At 34.5% G+C, this 16,890-nt stretch overlaps 1 protein-coding gene across 1 annotated transcript in view; it reads left to right on the top strand.

The window, feature by feature from the left end:
- The window catches only part of LOC126733713 (protein Wnt-1-like), a 127,752-nt gene that overhangs the window by 97,084 nt on the left and 13,778 nt on the right, over positions 1 to 16,890 (top strand). The window contains exon 2 of the mRNA XM_050437093.1: positions 14,152 to 14,287. Coding sequence (XP_050293050.1) covers positions 14,152 to 14,287 — 136 coding nt within the window. The remainder of the gene's footprint in view (positions 1 to 14,151; positions 14,288 to 16,890) is intronic.

The raw sequence follows: 16,890 nt of genomic DNA, 5'->3' as shown, positions 1-16,890 counted from the left end.
GATTATTAACGTCAGATATAACGTAAGAATAAGGCCCGTATTAGGGACAAAATATTTATTTATTTATTGCAGGTAATTGGGAATTATATTAAAGAAATAAATAAAATAAACATAATTACTCTATGCCGAACTTTTTCTTTGGTACGTCCTGTGCGGCGGCCATTTTGGATTACCACGACAACCAATAGGAGGAATTTATTTCTGTCAGATTTGTCACGTGACCGTTTGTTAATTAATACGTAATTGATCACATGTTTTTTTTTTATCCCACTTATGAAAAACCTGATAATGTATATTTCAATTATTAATTTAAATTTGACAATTCTAATGTCACCTTTCAAGTCACCAATTGAAATTTAACTCATTATTTCTCGGTAAAGGCCAAATACATACAAGTAGTGATTTTAGAGGTTATGTGACGCTCATTTTTTGTTAGATATAAATCGCCCAATATAAAAGCCTGGTAATTTATGTACCGAAATACTAAAATAGGTTTAACTCATCAGTACAGTCCTGATTGTGACAGTTGACATTTGGGTTGTTGTTTATCTGTCAATGTCAATAAATCGGGTTTTAAGGCCCTCCGCTTTTTATTTTCTTGCGTAGTTAAAATATACAGTTAGGAATTTATTTGGTAAATTGTATTAAAGAAACGTCGAAAAGTTTACTTGGCAACATCGGTTAAATTGACTGACATTTCAGAATATTCTCGTGACAGGCCAGATTAATTTTAACCTATAACGTTTAGATGTTTAAAAATTCACTTCCGATGGCCATCTTGAACTGCCACGTCTAATAGTGAGAGCAGCTTATTTTTGAAAGAGCTGTCACGTGACTCTTTGTTAATTAATACAGAATCATCACGTGACATATGTCAACTGAATAATTATTTAATTAATCCAGGCAAACGGAAATGAGATTTAATAAATATTACAACTGCCTGGAAGAAATAATTTTATAAAAAATACAGTAATTACATGATCAGATTTAGATAATTTCTTCATAACAACTTCTTAGTGCGGTCCTGAGTCTAATGTCTCTTGTCAAACGACCTACTGATACTTGACGTTTAATTCGTTATTTATCTGTCAACGTCAGATTATTAGATAGCGTTGACGTAAGAATAAGGCCCGTATTAAGGAAAAAATAATTATTTATTTATTGCAGGTAATCGGGAATTATATTAAAGAAACTTTATAGAGTTGCGTGGACGAAAAAATACAATAAACATAATTACTCTATGCCGAACTTTTTCTTTGGTACGTCCTGTGCGGCGGCCATTTACCACCACAACCAATAGGAGGAATTTATTTCTGACAGATCTGTCACGTGACCGTTTGTTAATTAAAACCTAATTGAACACTTAATTTTTTTATCCCATTTATGAAAACCCTGATAATGTATATTTCAATTATTAATTTAAATTTGACAATTCGTTAATACAGTTCTAATGTCACCTTTCAAATCACCAATTGACATACACATTGCTTATAGGTTAAGGCCAAATACATACAATGCGACAAGTAGTGATTTTTGAGGTTATGTGACGCTCATTTTTATGTTAGATATAAATCGCCCAATATAAAATCATGGTAATTTATGTACCGAAATACTAAATTAGGTTTGATTCCTCAGTACGGTCCTGATTTTGACAGTTGACATTTGGGTTGTTGTTTATCTGTCAATGTCATTAAATCGGGTTTTATTCAGAATATTCTCGTGACAGTAAAATTATTTGTTAACGTCAACAGAAAAAACGCACTTATCTAGTGGAAAGTGATGGTGAGCCATTATAACACGCCTCTCGTCACTAATAATTGCTTTTACCACGGGCGTGTAATGTAATTATTATTCTACATGGATTAAACCAAAGAATTAATGAACGTGAACGGCTTTTTTTATATAAAGGGACGATTAATCCGAGCTGGTAACTACAAAAAGCTTGTTTAAATGTACTAATTATACTAATTATGGCACGGAACGTCGAGCTGTCGTGTATCCAACTTTTATCTTCTTAATCGATCTGATTTGATGACCGCATATGGTAGTTTAATGGGTGTCGACACATAAAGTTTTTCTACTACACCGTGGACACTCTGTACAGTGAAGAATTCATCCCATTTTCCAGACACTTAAATGCGGTTTTTACCCCACCCCCCTCCCCCCTCTGATAGCAATAATAAGGGTGCCCCGTAAATAATAGTTTTTTTTGTGTGTGTCCGCAATCTCGCATCGAGCCATGTAATGGCATAAAAGGACAAATAGGAATTCCTGCCGGAGCGGGCGTTTTAGTAATAAGAAATCCCCGCCGTTTCTGGACACACAGGATCATAACTTGGGGTATTCATAAACTACCCCCCCGATAGATGAGGGGTTAGGAGCGAAGAGGTAGGGAACGTATAGCAGTTACTTTTTACGACCCTCTGTTTGTGTGTGTGTGTTAGGAAATATGATCCCGGAGAGACCGGACAATGGACCAGAAACAAATCACGCGTATTGAGAAACCATTATAATAAACTGTCCGGGGACATAAATTGTCTCCGGGCTCGATTTTCCACGTCTTTCGGGTTTAATTATGTGAGAGTTTTTACGATATTTTTAACCCACCCCCTCGGGTTTTCGTCCTCGACAGGGCATCGGCAAGTTTGGCAACGTCGCGTCAAATGTCAGACGCCATCTGTCAATCTCACTGTCAATGTAAACTTTTTGATCCACGAACTTAATAAATATACCTGGAGTATGCCAATTCAATGAAAAGTAAATGACCACTACTAGGTGGCCGCCATTTTCCGTGATTGTATCCTTGCGATGTTGATCACTCTGACAAATTTCAGGTGTGCCAATTGTAGGGAAATAAATTAATTAAAGTTTTTGGGAGGTTATGTTTAAAAAAAACAAAATAAAAAGTTACATTTAGTTAAGAATAGACGCGATAAGATAGTTGCGTTATTAGATCTGAGTATTTTTCGTGTACTCCTTTAAGAATTTCGTTATGAAAAAAAGTAATCCTCACCTAAAATGAGACAAAGTTTCAATTAACTTGGGATAGACACATGCACTTTAAAATATACAAGATTAGAAAATATAGAAGATTTTATAATGGTTTGTAATTAGTAAAGGTTTATATAGTAAAAATAAACTCTATATATTATTCTATGATAAACAATACAGACAGACAATTCACAATAATTCGGTTTTGAGAAACAGTGAACCAAATACGTTTAAATAAGGATGCTGATACATTATCCATGTATTAAATAAGGAGGAAGCTATATCTCCTGAAGCAGACCATGCGTGTCGTTTACAAATCGCCAAAAACTAGGCAATCCGCTATACTCACAATTGACAATGTTATTTAGAATCAGTCATATCAAGTGATCGTGTCGAGATTTTAGTGCCTCATTTTGGAATCCCAATGGCTGTTTAAAAACAATGTGAATAAAAAAGATAAATTTAGTTCGTGACAGGTCACACGTCAAACGTCAGCGTCGTCAACTTCATTACCGTTATTTAATAGATTTTTTGTTGGCAACACTGAAAATGTTCAGAGTGACCAACATCAAAATAATTGCATAATTGACTGAATTTCATGATTTATTTAATTGCAAATTTAATAAATAAATATGCAAGTTAATTTTTGCTTCTATAAAACAAATTATATTATATTTCACGTAAATTTTTATTTACTTGTTTTAATAGGTACAATTATCACAAATAATATAACCATTTTTGAAACAAAGATTTCATAGTCCGAAATCCAGAAACACATCCCCTTTTATTTAAATAACACAATAGTTGTTTGCTTTATCAGTTTCTGTTATTAGGAATATCACCCCTATATTTAAACAACATTTGCATTAACCGGAATGGATCGATGATGAGTGTAATCGATTTTCATTAATTGCCATCGTTTATTGGTAAAAAATAGAAGATTTTTAAAGTTATATTTGAGCTCAGTGTTTGAGGGTAAGTAAGTAGCAATATTAATTAATACTGCAGGGAAGATTATAATCGATATAAAAAAGATGTAAATTGGAATCTTTTCTGTAATATGTCATGTCGCCATTTTTAAAATTTGATTAACTAAAATAAACGTTTGATTATAAATATTGACAACTTGAATATAATTCCTTGAATAATTTGACTAGATACTTATTTAAGGAATTTTAGATTGGTGTACAGGATTTTGAGAAAAACAAGGATTTACGAAAAAAAATCCTAAACATTTTATAAAAGACTCGAAAAGTTTCGAAAATAAAGGTACTTTACTCTTCATCTAAATTCGCATTTTTTTTGACAAACCTCGTAGACGACCAATAAAACTTGATATTATTTTCAATTCAATTTAATATATATTACGGTAATTAACCAATTTACAAAATAAATATAAGTATAAAAAATATTGAATAAAATAAGATTTTATATTGCAATAAAGCACTTGAAGTATTAGTACTATCATTATATATCTATAGCATAAAAAACAGGTAACATTAGTAAAATCAAATAAAATATAAGGACAACAACGGTTTAAAACAGAGTAACTGCAATAGAAAAGAAGACACACTTTAAGCAAAGTCAAGATATAAAAGTATATTGCACTTAAGCAGATTTTAAAATTCGTTGAAGTGAACTCAGAGAACAATAAAACAAATCTATACTGACACTATTTGAGTTAATCATCATTCTGTTTATTGCACAGTTTTCACCATACGGTTCAAGGTAGAATAATCTAGTCTGTCTGAGTACTGTAGTAAGAGGAACATTTAAATTAAGCTGACACAATAACTCAGGAGACTGTATTACATTCTTAAGAATCTTGTATGTTGTCACAATATCACAGTTTTCACGTCGAGTCTCCAACTTTTGAATCTATAGATTTCATTGTAATTAATATCAATACAAGGAATATTAAGCTTGTAAGTAATTTACGTTGAACTTTTTCCAGACACGTTATGTATTTAGCATAATAAGGTGACCATATACGTGAATTCGACTCAAGTTGACTGCGAACCATCGAAAAATACAGAAGTTTGATGGAATCAATACTTTTGAAATCATGATTGTGCCTCTTAATAAAACCCAACATTTTGTAGTCCTTATTACACAGGTTTTCAATATTTTTTGAAAAAGTTCAATCAAAAAACGCCCCAAGATCACGTATCTCTGATACCCTCTCAATAAGTGAACCCATTAGATGTTACCGGTGGATTAAAACTCCTGGTAAATTGAATATATATTTGCATTTTTTAGCATTTAGGACCATTCTATTGTTCTTGCATCATAATTTAAATTTGTGAAGATCAGAACAAAGTTCATGATGTGCCTAGTTACTGTCTATCATTATAAAAATATTAACATCATCAGCAAAAAGTAACACATTACAATAATCAACACAATGAACAACATCATTAATAAAAAGGTTAAATGAAAAAGAGGCAAGATTTGATTAACCCTGTTAAAGGCCTTGGAAAAGTCAGTATATATGGAATCAACCGACATACCATTCCTCAAGGCCTCCGACAACGCTGTTTGGTAAAGCAACAAATTAGTGGTAATGGACCTACCCCTGACAAACCCATGCTGCTTAGTTAAGATTATGTTTTTAAATTTCTCTGATAAAAAATCTGTGACAAAACTTTCAAGAACCTTCGCAAAGTGACAAGCCAGAAAACCAGGACGATAGTTTTTCACATCATCCCTCTGACCAGTATTCTTAAATATAGGAGTCAAATAATTTAACTTCCATGATGTTGGAAAACTACCTGTCTTGAAAGACAAATTATAAATCAGCCATAGTGGACGTGCCAAAGCAAAAGCACAGCAAAAGACTTCAGATATTTGTACAGGCATTTCATTAATATCAAAAGAACATCTCCAGGCTGTGTAAATTCTTGAACGTCGAAATCATCAGGAGAGTAGACTGAAGAAAAATATTATGCAAATAAAGATGCTTTTCAAGGCCATTTTCACTCGCTGCATTTAAATATTTCACAGTAGACGGAATATTATTATTTTGTGTCTTATCTCTTACATATTTCCAGAAATATTTAGGGTTACTGGAAATAGAAGATTGGGTTTGCTCAATATAGTCTGAGTAGTACGAGGGTGGTCCTAGAAGTACCCGGCCTGACCTAGAGATGTCGGTAGTAGTTTGAAAAATATCAGTGTATTAGAAAGTATACAATCTAGAAAGCATATGTTTCAAGTTTGAAGACGCTTGTCTTTAGTCAGACATAAAGCAACTTGACATTTACTACACTGAACTCTACTATAAGCCTTGATACAGTTTCGACATCTCTTTTTGGGTTCAATATGTGTGGGCCAGTGATTGATGTTATCAAACCGTAGGTCATCAATTGGATTAAAATTAACCGTTCTTTTTTTAGGACGCTCAGGAGTTTGATTTCCAAAAAGTACCGGAGAGTTTGCAGATGTACATGATGCAGGTCTCCCTCTTTTTCTGATTATAGGGTCTTGATATATCAGGGCCTGTGCAATTTCGGATCTAAATACCAGTAACCTCTTAAAGGTTAATATATTCTTTTGATCACAGTGTCTTCTATACAGCAACCAAGCATTCACAATACTCATATCAACCAATTGAAATATTATTCGTAAATAATATCTCTCAACACCGAATCTAATTGGATATAATGCCACAAGCATGTCATTTAGGTCTACATCCCCCATATTTTTATTGTATTCCTTGATTATCGCTGGCCGTTCAACTTCAACATATTTCTTGTCAGCAACAGACCATCTTTTCACTCGTTCCAGAGGTTCAATTCGCTTGTAATTTGAGGTTTATCATCATACCATTTGGCGACTATTATATTTTGATTGGTATCCATTTTGTAGTCAAATGAACCTCGGCCTCTTAGTTTTAATTCTTTGCCTGATCTAAACTCACAGCCAGGCATACGTGCAACTCTCACAGTTCCTATGGCTAAAAACCCCGAACATTTTTATTCCCCATTTGTGAGGTTTGTTTTTTACGTATTATTGTTTCAGCGAATTACGACCTTTGAACGGAATCATGATCTCATCCACAGAATTGAATTCTTCAGGTTCTATCTTGGAAAAATTACTTCGCACATCGTCAAGAAAAGGACGGACTTTGAAAAGTTTGTCGTAGCCTTCTTGGTCTCTAGTCTTCATTTTGGTATTATCATTGAAGTGTGTATTATTTCTCAATTTATCAAGGCGATTTCTAGATATTACATCTCCTATTGGCGAATATTTAGTTACCTTGGCCCAATACATTCTGCAGCTTGGCATTTTTACTATACCAGTGAGAATTTGCATTCTAAAAAACGGCAGAAGTAGTTTTCAAAGATACACCGTGGTTGGTTTGTTCTACGATATTTTTTTATCATATCGTCATTTATAAATAATTTGAAATAGCTCAAAGGGGACATGATTTCATCCTCAAAAATACTATGATTTACATCGCATTGGTTATTACTTTCACTTATGTTCTTCTTTTTTCCATATGGGCTCAGACTTTTTTTTTACACCACTGTTCTTTGTTTGGACAAAGAATAGCACAGCCAATGGTATGTCATCTTCTTCATCGAATAGTTCTTCATGTGTATGCTCATCAGGGTCTCGTTCGGGGTCTTCTAATTCAAAATGACTATCATTTTCTGACCTCTGTGGGATTGGCTGTTCTTTATCTGGGTTGAGAATTCGTTGCAACCTGCAAACTTCATCAATGTCATTGTCATCAAGGTCATCGTTGTCACTTATTAAGTCCGCGTCTGATTCATCACCTTCCAGTAACAGCAGTAACCTCTTTTCATCTTCCTCTGTCAAACCAATTCTGGACATCTATTAAAATACATAATTACCCTTGAAGCCCACTGCCGCCAAATGGAATCACGAGAAAAAAAATCACTAAGACTTACAAAAAAGTAATTGAATCATTAATTTATTTATGACAGATACTGGTATAAATACACTAACTACTTATATTTTTTTTGTCATAGAATCATTCAAACTTATCTTGGAAAATACACACAAACTTCACAGAAACTCTGCAAAAATTACCGGCATGACCAAACAAATCAAAATAATCGTCTCGTATTGATTTATTGGTTATTTTGCAAGAGTAGCAGCACTTACGTCATCTATACATAAAATAACCAGACATATGGCATATGGCCATATGGCATCATTGGGCTGGAAAGGGTTAACAACAGTAAAATATTGGGTAGCAGAGTTTAAACGAGGCCGTAAGAGCTGCCAAGACGAGCATCACAGTGGTCGACCAAATGAGCTGACGACACCAGACATTTTAAAGAAAATTCACAAAGTGGTGCTGGATGATTGTTGACTGAAAGTGCGCGAGCTAGCGGACATAGTAGGCAGTTCAAAAAGTGCGGTACATCGCATATTAACTGAAAATTTTGCCGCGTTTGCTCACAAAACAGTGTCGTGAAGATGTTTCAATTGAGTGTTTAGCGAAATTTAACAGAATTTTTGCGTCGTTTCATAACCATGGATGAAACATGGGTGCACAGACAAAAGAACAATCAAAACAATGGACTCAAAAGGGAGAACCGGCTCCAAAGAAGGCGAAAACCGTTCATCTGCAGGCAAGGTCATGGCGTCGGTTTTTTTTAGGATGCGCGAGTGATAATTTTCATTGACTACCTTGAAAAAGGTAAAACTATTATGCGAACTTATTGCAACGTTTGAGCGAAGAAATCAAGCAAAAACGGCCGCATTTGGTTAACAAGAAAGTGTTGTTTCATCAAGACAATGCACCAGCTCACGAATCCGTTATTGCAATGGCCAAAATTAACGAATTAAAGTTTGAATTGCTACCTCATGCACCCTATTCGCCAGATTTAGCCCCCTCAGATTATTTTCTGTTTCCAAACTTAAAAAACTGGCTCAGTGCTCAAAGCTTTTCCAACGATGAAGAAGTGATGTCTGCAGTTAATGGCTATTTCGAGGCGCAAGACAGTTCTTATTATAAAAAGGGTATCGAACTTATATAAAACATCGCTGGGAAAAGTATATACAGGGTGAGTTTTTTAAAGTGTTACAATGCGATATGTCAAAAACGGCTGCACATTTTTTTTTGACATTTCAAGTATACCGGGGGGCACTTTTTGTGATATTTTTGACATTTGTCCCTTCACCCCCCTAAGAAGGGGGGAGAGTCACTTCCTTATTTTAAATGGAATGACGTGTTTTTTATTCTTAAATACGAATCTACATAAAATATGAAGTCTGTTTACAAAAAATTTTTAAAATGGCTCTGCTGGTTACGGAATTATGATCAAAAATGTTTTGATTAAATTTAAAAATAATTCGAATATTCTACTACAATAAAAACAAATTATTTCCTACTTTTTAACTATTTATCGTCTATGTATTATGCCTAAGGAGCTGTTCGAAGTGACCGCCTTCGACTTCCAAACACTTTCTTATCCTTTCTTGACATGAGTTTCGTACCCGCTGTAACATTGCTGGCGTCACTAATGAACAAGTAAAACGAATCCTGTTCTTCATGTCCTCTGGAGTTGTAGGTGCACTAGCCATTACTTTGTCTTTTATAAATCCCCATAAAAAAAAGTCAAGGGGGGTTAAATCTGGCGAACGAGCAGGCCAGTTGACAGGACCACCTCGACCAATCCACCTGTTTTCAAAAATCTCATTTAAGTAAGTACGGGCCTGTATGGCATAATGGGGTGGAGCTCCGTCCTGCTGAAACCATACGTTAGGATTTAAATTTTGGTTTAGTAGAGGAGGTAACTGATTTCTTAAAAAATCTGTGTAGACCTGTCCATTTAAATGACCTTGGAAAAAATGCGGACCAATAACTCTATCCTCGAAAATACCGCACCATACGTTCACAGACCAGGGATGTTGATTTGGTACAGTTCTCATCCAGTGAGGATTATTTGCTGCCCAGTAATGCATGTTGTGCCTGTTTATCTTTTAGAAAAACAAACAACCAAAACTGTAATATGTTCTAATTTAAATAAGTTAAATCTTTCCTGCCCGCAATTATTAAAAGAAGCCTCATCAGAAAAAATAACGTTTCTCAAAAAATGGTTATTTTCACGCATTTTTTTCAATTCTGACATTTGATTTCAATTCTGTCCTGAACCATATTGGAAACTTGAATTAATTGTTAATTTTTATGATAGGTACAAAATAGGTGAGAGCGTTGCCCAATGCATTATACAAACAGTCTATATTAGCGTGAACATCTGATGAGAATAAACTATCCATATTAAGCTGTTAAGACCTGCATAACCTGCACTCTTAAAGTCGTGTATTTCATCACAATAATCAAGAGATTCAAAATTGTTTAACTTTATAGAAATCACCAATGCAGGATAAGGTCGATCACATTTAACTAAAAGATCATTTAAGCTTGATAGGGTATCATTACTATTGTTACTAAATACCAGATCTAGATATGCCTCATATGGGCATTGTTTGTAATAAAGATTCTGCAGGCCCCACAACACCACCACTAAACATTCCAAGAGAGTCATTACACCAAGTCAGTTTTGGCAGATTAAAATCACCGGCAATCAAAATTGAGCTGTCACCATAGTCTTCGGCCACTCTCACCTCACGAGAGGCACTTCAGCCTCTCAGTTGTCTCACAAAAACGTTGGTAGTTTTCGGGTTTAGAATTGGGAGGAGTGTAAAAGCAACAAAAAATTCGTCACACCTTACCTTACCGGTTTTGGACCAAAAATAACTTTTTTTAATAAAACTAATCATAAAAGAATTTCCCATATGTTGCCTACTAAAGTATGTATATATGGTTGGCCCCTTTTTCCACCAATACCTTGATAAGGTTCATTTAAAGACACTTACTTGGAAAACATCAAGAAGATATTTATGATCGCAAAATGTAGTTAGTTCAAAGGGAGTTTCTTTTTTCTGTGTTGACTGTTTGGCCATATCAGTTTGAATCCTAAGATTAGCCTTTTACCTGGATGGCATCTGATGATAAAAGGGTGACCTGTAAATCCGGCTCTCAATACGATACGATAATCAATCAACAAGTAAGACTTAAAATAAAAATGATAAAGTTGCATCGAAAAATAAACGAGACGTCCGTCAGCCGTCAGTATCGCCCCGCGGTGGTACGAATTAAAAAATAAATTCGGTAAACACAAGAATTATTACGTAAACATATAAATTTCGGGATTTCTCACGGATTATAAATACATTGTAAAAGTCGATTTGATGAAAGCCATATGCGTTTTACTGTCGTTTTTTTTTTTTTTTTACACACATAACATAACCTCGAACAAATCAACCGGGAGGCCAGATTAAATGACACGAAACGACCCTATTAAGGGGTTGGTTGCACGTAATTATTAAGTTCGGTTTTGTGAAACCCCCGCCGTGTATAACCCGGGGACTTTTTGTGTTCAGTGGGTCGAACATGGCCGCTGCCAAAAGGCACTTGATAACAGGCGAACAATGAAGAAAGGTATACAAGGTGGAATATCTCCGGTATGGACAGGCTGCACCAAAAAAATTGAGTAATTATTATTAATTCGGGAGTACCACCAAACAATGGCTACCTGTCAAAGTATTTGACCAGTAAAAGAACCTTCGTTTTCTTCGTTTCGAACTTTGAAATAAAAAGTTTATAATGGGAATCTGTCTTAAGTGTCACAAATCAAAAGTGTCAGATATTATAGAAGATTGTATCCAGAGAATGCTCAAAACAAACCAGTGACATAAGAGCATTGATCTCGTATTGTTCTGTATTTCTGCGAAGGCTGTTTAAACATTATAAACCAAGCAAATTGTGTCAACATGAAAACCACAAGCAGTACCACCCATTCAATGAAGTAAGAGATGGGTGACATTAAGTATTCGGCACAGTTTATCTCGAACAACTGAAAAATGACTTGATTAAGATCACAGAAACACTAAAGAAAATTGAAAAGGACAATACAATCCTTAATTTGACTATTAGCAAAATTGAGAATAAACTGATATCAACAGAACAGAAGGAAAGGGAAAATAAAGTATATATTTCTGGTTTAAAGTGGCGGAACCCTTTGTTTTTAGAGGTTTGAACCTCGAATCCCTAAAAGTTTAATAGTTCCTTGCAACGCATTAAATAATAAAGAAAATTCCCCTATCATGGTCGAACTGGGCAACAGAATGGAAACGGATTTTTTATTTAGAAGATATATATCAAAAAATCTTCTACTTCGGGTGCAATTAAAATTTTGAACGAGGAAATAGGGAATGTCCAAAATATTCAAGATTGTAGAACAAAATTCAAGGAGTTGAAGTTCTCACTTAATAACTGTTGCTTTGATAAGGTTTTAATAACAAAAATCTGGCTAAATGACAACATGTATTGGAACAAGAATAGCAGTTTTGATATTGACGCAAAATCCAACCTTTTTAATTGTCTACTTATTTACCTAATTATTTAACTATACTTGTTTCCTAACTAAACTATGCTCAAGCTTACAAAAAGTTAAAGACATGTGACAGTGATGATCTGTGGAGATTTTAACTACTCAACGGTCAATTGTCTTGAGACTAACAGCTCCTAAATACTGTAAGTTTAGTGTTTAAGCTTTGTTCAGCCATGCTTCATTGGTTTTTTTGCCCTATTAGTTACATCTTTAGTATATAAAGGCACTTGTAAGTAGTTTTAGTTTTAATCTTCTCTTGAAGAATGCTAATATCCTTAGCGAATGTGTGATTCAAGTTTTGTGATGAGAATCAACTATATTTAAACTTTTATCAACGTTCTGTACTATCATTCTCCTCAGTTCAGTATATCTAAAGAGCAGCAGGTCATGGTCAAAACCCCTTGGAGGATAGACTCCATCATCCTTAAATCCCAAACATTTAAGAAATCACCGTTGGACTGATTCCAATGCTGATTGTAAATGGGAGACCAAATGAGGGAGCTGTAGTCCAGCCTGGATCGAAAAAAGTTTGCAATTTCTAATAATAAAGCCCAGCATCCTAGTAGCTTTAGATACAGTATTTTCGATGTGAGGGATAAATGAAAAATTTTAGTCAAAGGCTCTTAAAACAGGTAGACCTTGCCAGAGACTGGGTAATTAAAAACAACTGGAAACATTAAGGTTAGGCCTGTTCAAAGTGCACCAATTCTCTTGCAGTTGACCACAATCAGCTATAGAGTCAACCCTATGGAAAAGCTTTTGCTCATCAGCATATGCTAACCGAGAGCAACTGAGGGTGGAGATCAAGTCATTAGCAAAAACATGAAAGAGAAGGAGGCCCAAGTTAGAGCCCTGAGGGACTCCAGAGGTGGGTGAAAAACAAGCTGACCTAAAGCCTTCGATAAACTGAGAGTGATCAACTAAATAGGAGTTAATATACTTTATCAAGCCACCATATAGAATTGACATATGAGAATATGTAAGGTGGACACATCGCGGTTTGTATGAAGAAAAATGAACTGACCTAGAAGTAGCAACGTGTCATTTTGGTGCAAACAATTAAGGTCCGATCAAGACGCAACAGCCTGCGGTTAATGAGATATTTTTCAGTGAGTCGTTCACTTAAATCCGCCAGGCCGTTAATTACAGTCAAAAGGGGGTTGAACCGACCGAACATTGGGTGGGGCAAACAACTTTTCTTTCTTTTTTTTTGTACTCCTGCTCTTTCCTTTTTAAGAAGACAATCGCGGGGTTCAGCCGCGTTCTCTCCTCATATTTTTTTACATGACGACGCGACGGGTCTATACGGCGCATAAAAGGAAACTTTTAATGACTTCGGTCCGCTTGAATGGGAGCTAATTTTAATCTTCATTTTTGCAGCGGTAGCAGCAGTAGCACCCCCCCACCACCACCACCACCCTTTCAGCGGGTTTTTAAAATAGAAAAAGTGACGCGATTATATAAAGTCGTGTGTATGTGTTTTCGGTCAAATTCCTGCGATCACATTAAAGTGAAGAAAAAGTCGTAAATTAAACGTTTAAGTGGCGATAATTCATACTCGTGTACGGCACGTCATAATAACATTAATAAGTTCCCAGTAACCAAATAAACTCGGGGGGGAAATTGTTGATTTATTTGTTTCTGGATTTGAAAACGTTCGGTCTGGTTTATAATTGATGTTATGCCAAATATAAATTTCATTTTAAAAGAATCGTTTTTTTTTCAGGCAGTTGGGGTTGTCTTCGACCCTGCACCCCACCCTAAACCTGACCCCCACCGCACACAAGGAGAAGTGCCAAAAAATTGAGTTCTTCGTGGAGAAACAGAGGGATTTGTGTTCGAAATACGACAAAATATTACCTGTAAGTATTCATTTTTATTATGAAGTGAAGTTTTAGTGTGTAACGCCATCTCTTGGTCAAATAGTATTGACGTAAGAACATCTATTCGGTCTACTGGCGGTTTATAGGCAACCAGCATTTACCCGTCTATTTATGAGAAACTATAAACATAAAAAAAGATAACACCATTGCAGGCCCTGTGAATGAAAGGGAGGGAAACAATAAAACTAGTATTAAAATTGCAAGGAGTAGAGATAGTCGGTCCTTCCTGCTCCTTAATTGATACACTATTTTTTATCTCTATTAACGATTTTTTTTTATTCTAGTTTAAAATAATTATTCTCATTGGTGCCATGTTATATTTGACGAGCTGTAATTATTAACAAAGACAACTAGATTAATTTCCATGCGAGAAAAAGAGAGGACGATAATTAAAATGTATTAAGGCCGTCCGAACATGACGGGATATTAATTATTACATCTTATTAAGGCCGTTCAAACATGCCTAATTTTTTTTTTAAATTAGGACGGGGTATAATTGGTTTAAACTAAAATGTATTGATAATCTATTATACCTACACCCTAGTTTATTTATAATTTTTTGGTAACAGATATTTTTAAATTGAAATAGTAGCAATCCATAGTGGCATGTCCATATTGCTGTAATCATAAACAAAGACAGCTACATTAATTTTCATGCGAGGAAAAGAGAGGGATGAATTATAAATGTATTAAATACGGCTAGATATTAAGAAATAAATTATATTAAGGCCCTTCAGCCATGCTTTGTTTTTAAAGATTAAGAATGCGTGTAGTTAATTTAAACTATATATAAACGATATCGGTCAAAATCCGGTCGAGTCGCACGTACAGTGGACCACAAAAGTGATGGTACAATAGACAATTTATATATAAATTTTATTTATAATTTTTATATGAAATAAGAATCAATTTTTACTTTTATGTATTTATTTTTTCCAATGCCCAACATCATAACATAAACCTATTTGCATAATATATCTAACACACAATAAACAAAAAAATAAAATAAAATTTTCTATAAAAATTTAATCCACAAAAGTCAAGGTACTCTTAATTTGTGTAAATCAAAATATGCAAGTATCTTTTAAATTTATTGTTATTTTGTTATTTGCTAATAAGAACATTCCTCTAATACTATTCTGGCATTCGTTTTCAGTATTCACTAGAATATTTCTTCTTAACTTTGACTGGTAAATACAGTGATAATCATGTGAAGAACCGAATTAAGTGTCAGTGAGCGGAAAATTATTATTAATTTGCATAGAGAGGGAAAATCATACACCAAAATTGCAGAAGTGATTAAAAGAAGCAGGTCCACTATACAAAAAGTAGTAAATCGTTTTCAAAATGAAAACAGAATTGAAAATAAAACGCGAACAGGACGTCCTCGGAAGCTGTCAGAGCGCAAATCCCGGTACATATTAAATGAAATTAAGAAGGACCCAAAGAAAAGTGTCATACAAATATCATCAGAGTTAAGAGAAATGTTTGGAGTATCTGTTCATGAAGAAACTGTTCGCCGGAAACTTAACCAGAATGGATACAAATCCTGTAGTGCACGTAAGAAGCCCCATGTTAGCGATATTAATAGAAAAAAGAGACTGGAATTCGCTGAAAAGTACAAGTCTATTGAACTTGATTTCTGGGATAAAGTTATCTGGTCAGATGAAAGTAAATTTAACATTTTTGGGTCCGATGGTCGTGTCAAGGTGTGGAGGAAACCCGGTGAAGCTCTTAATCCGAAAAATACAATCAAAACAGTGAAACATGGAGGAGGTGGAGTAATGGTTTGGGGTTGCATGGCAACTTCAGGTGTAGGAAATATTGTTTTTATCGACGAAACAATGGATCAAAAAGTATACTTAAATATTTTAAAAGAAAATTTACGTGCCGGGTCTGAAAAATTAGGGTTGCATGAGAACTATTACTTTCAACAGGATAAGGACCCTAAGCACAAAGCTTATACAGTACGTCAGTGGTTGGTTTTTAATACTCCCCATCTGCTGGAAACTCCTCCCCAAAGTCCCGATCTTAATCCTATAGAACATTTATGGGATGTTTTGGGGAGAAAAATTCGGCAACATGTGATTCATAATAAATCAGACTTAAAACAGGTAATTTTAGAAGAGTGGCCAAAAATATCCAACGATGTGACGAAAAAACTAGTTCATTCAATGCCAAATCGCTTAAAAGAGGTTATTAAACTGAAGGGTTTTCCCACGCGTTATTGACAGAACTTTATTAGCCCATAGTCTGAAATGTACCTTGACTTTTGTGGATTAAATTTTTGTAAGAAATTTTATTTTATTTTTTTATTTATTGTATGTTAGATATATTATGGAAATAGGTTTATGTTATGATGTAGGGCATTAGAAAAAATAAATACATAAAAGTAAAAATTGATTTTTATTTCATAAAAAAATTATAAATAAAATTTGTATTGTAATTCTCTATTGTACCATGACTTTTCTGGGCCACTGTATATACATCGCGCTTACGTTCAACCCAAGTTTTTGATAGGTTTTACCTCACCTTATATCATAAAAGTTATATCAACTTGTGGATAAAAATATCTAGAATAT

Source organism: Anthonomus grandis, chromosome 3 (genome assembly GCF_022605725.1).
Source record: "Anthonomus grandis grandis chromosome 3, icAntGran1.3, whole genome shotgun sequence".
In the NCBI taxonomy this organism is placed as follows: Eukaryota; Metazoa; Arthropoda; class Insecta; order Coleoptera; family Curculionidae; genus Anthonomus; species Anthonomus grandis.
The sequence above is the reverse complement of the archived record's forward strand: the minus strand, read 5'-3'. Positions and strand labels throughout refer to the sequence as shown.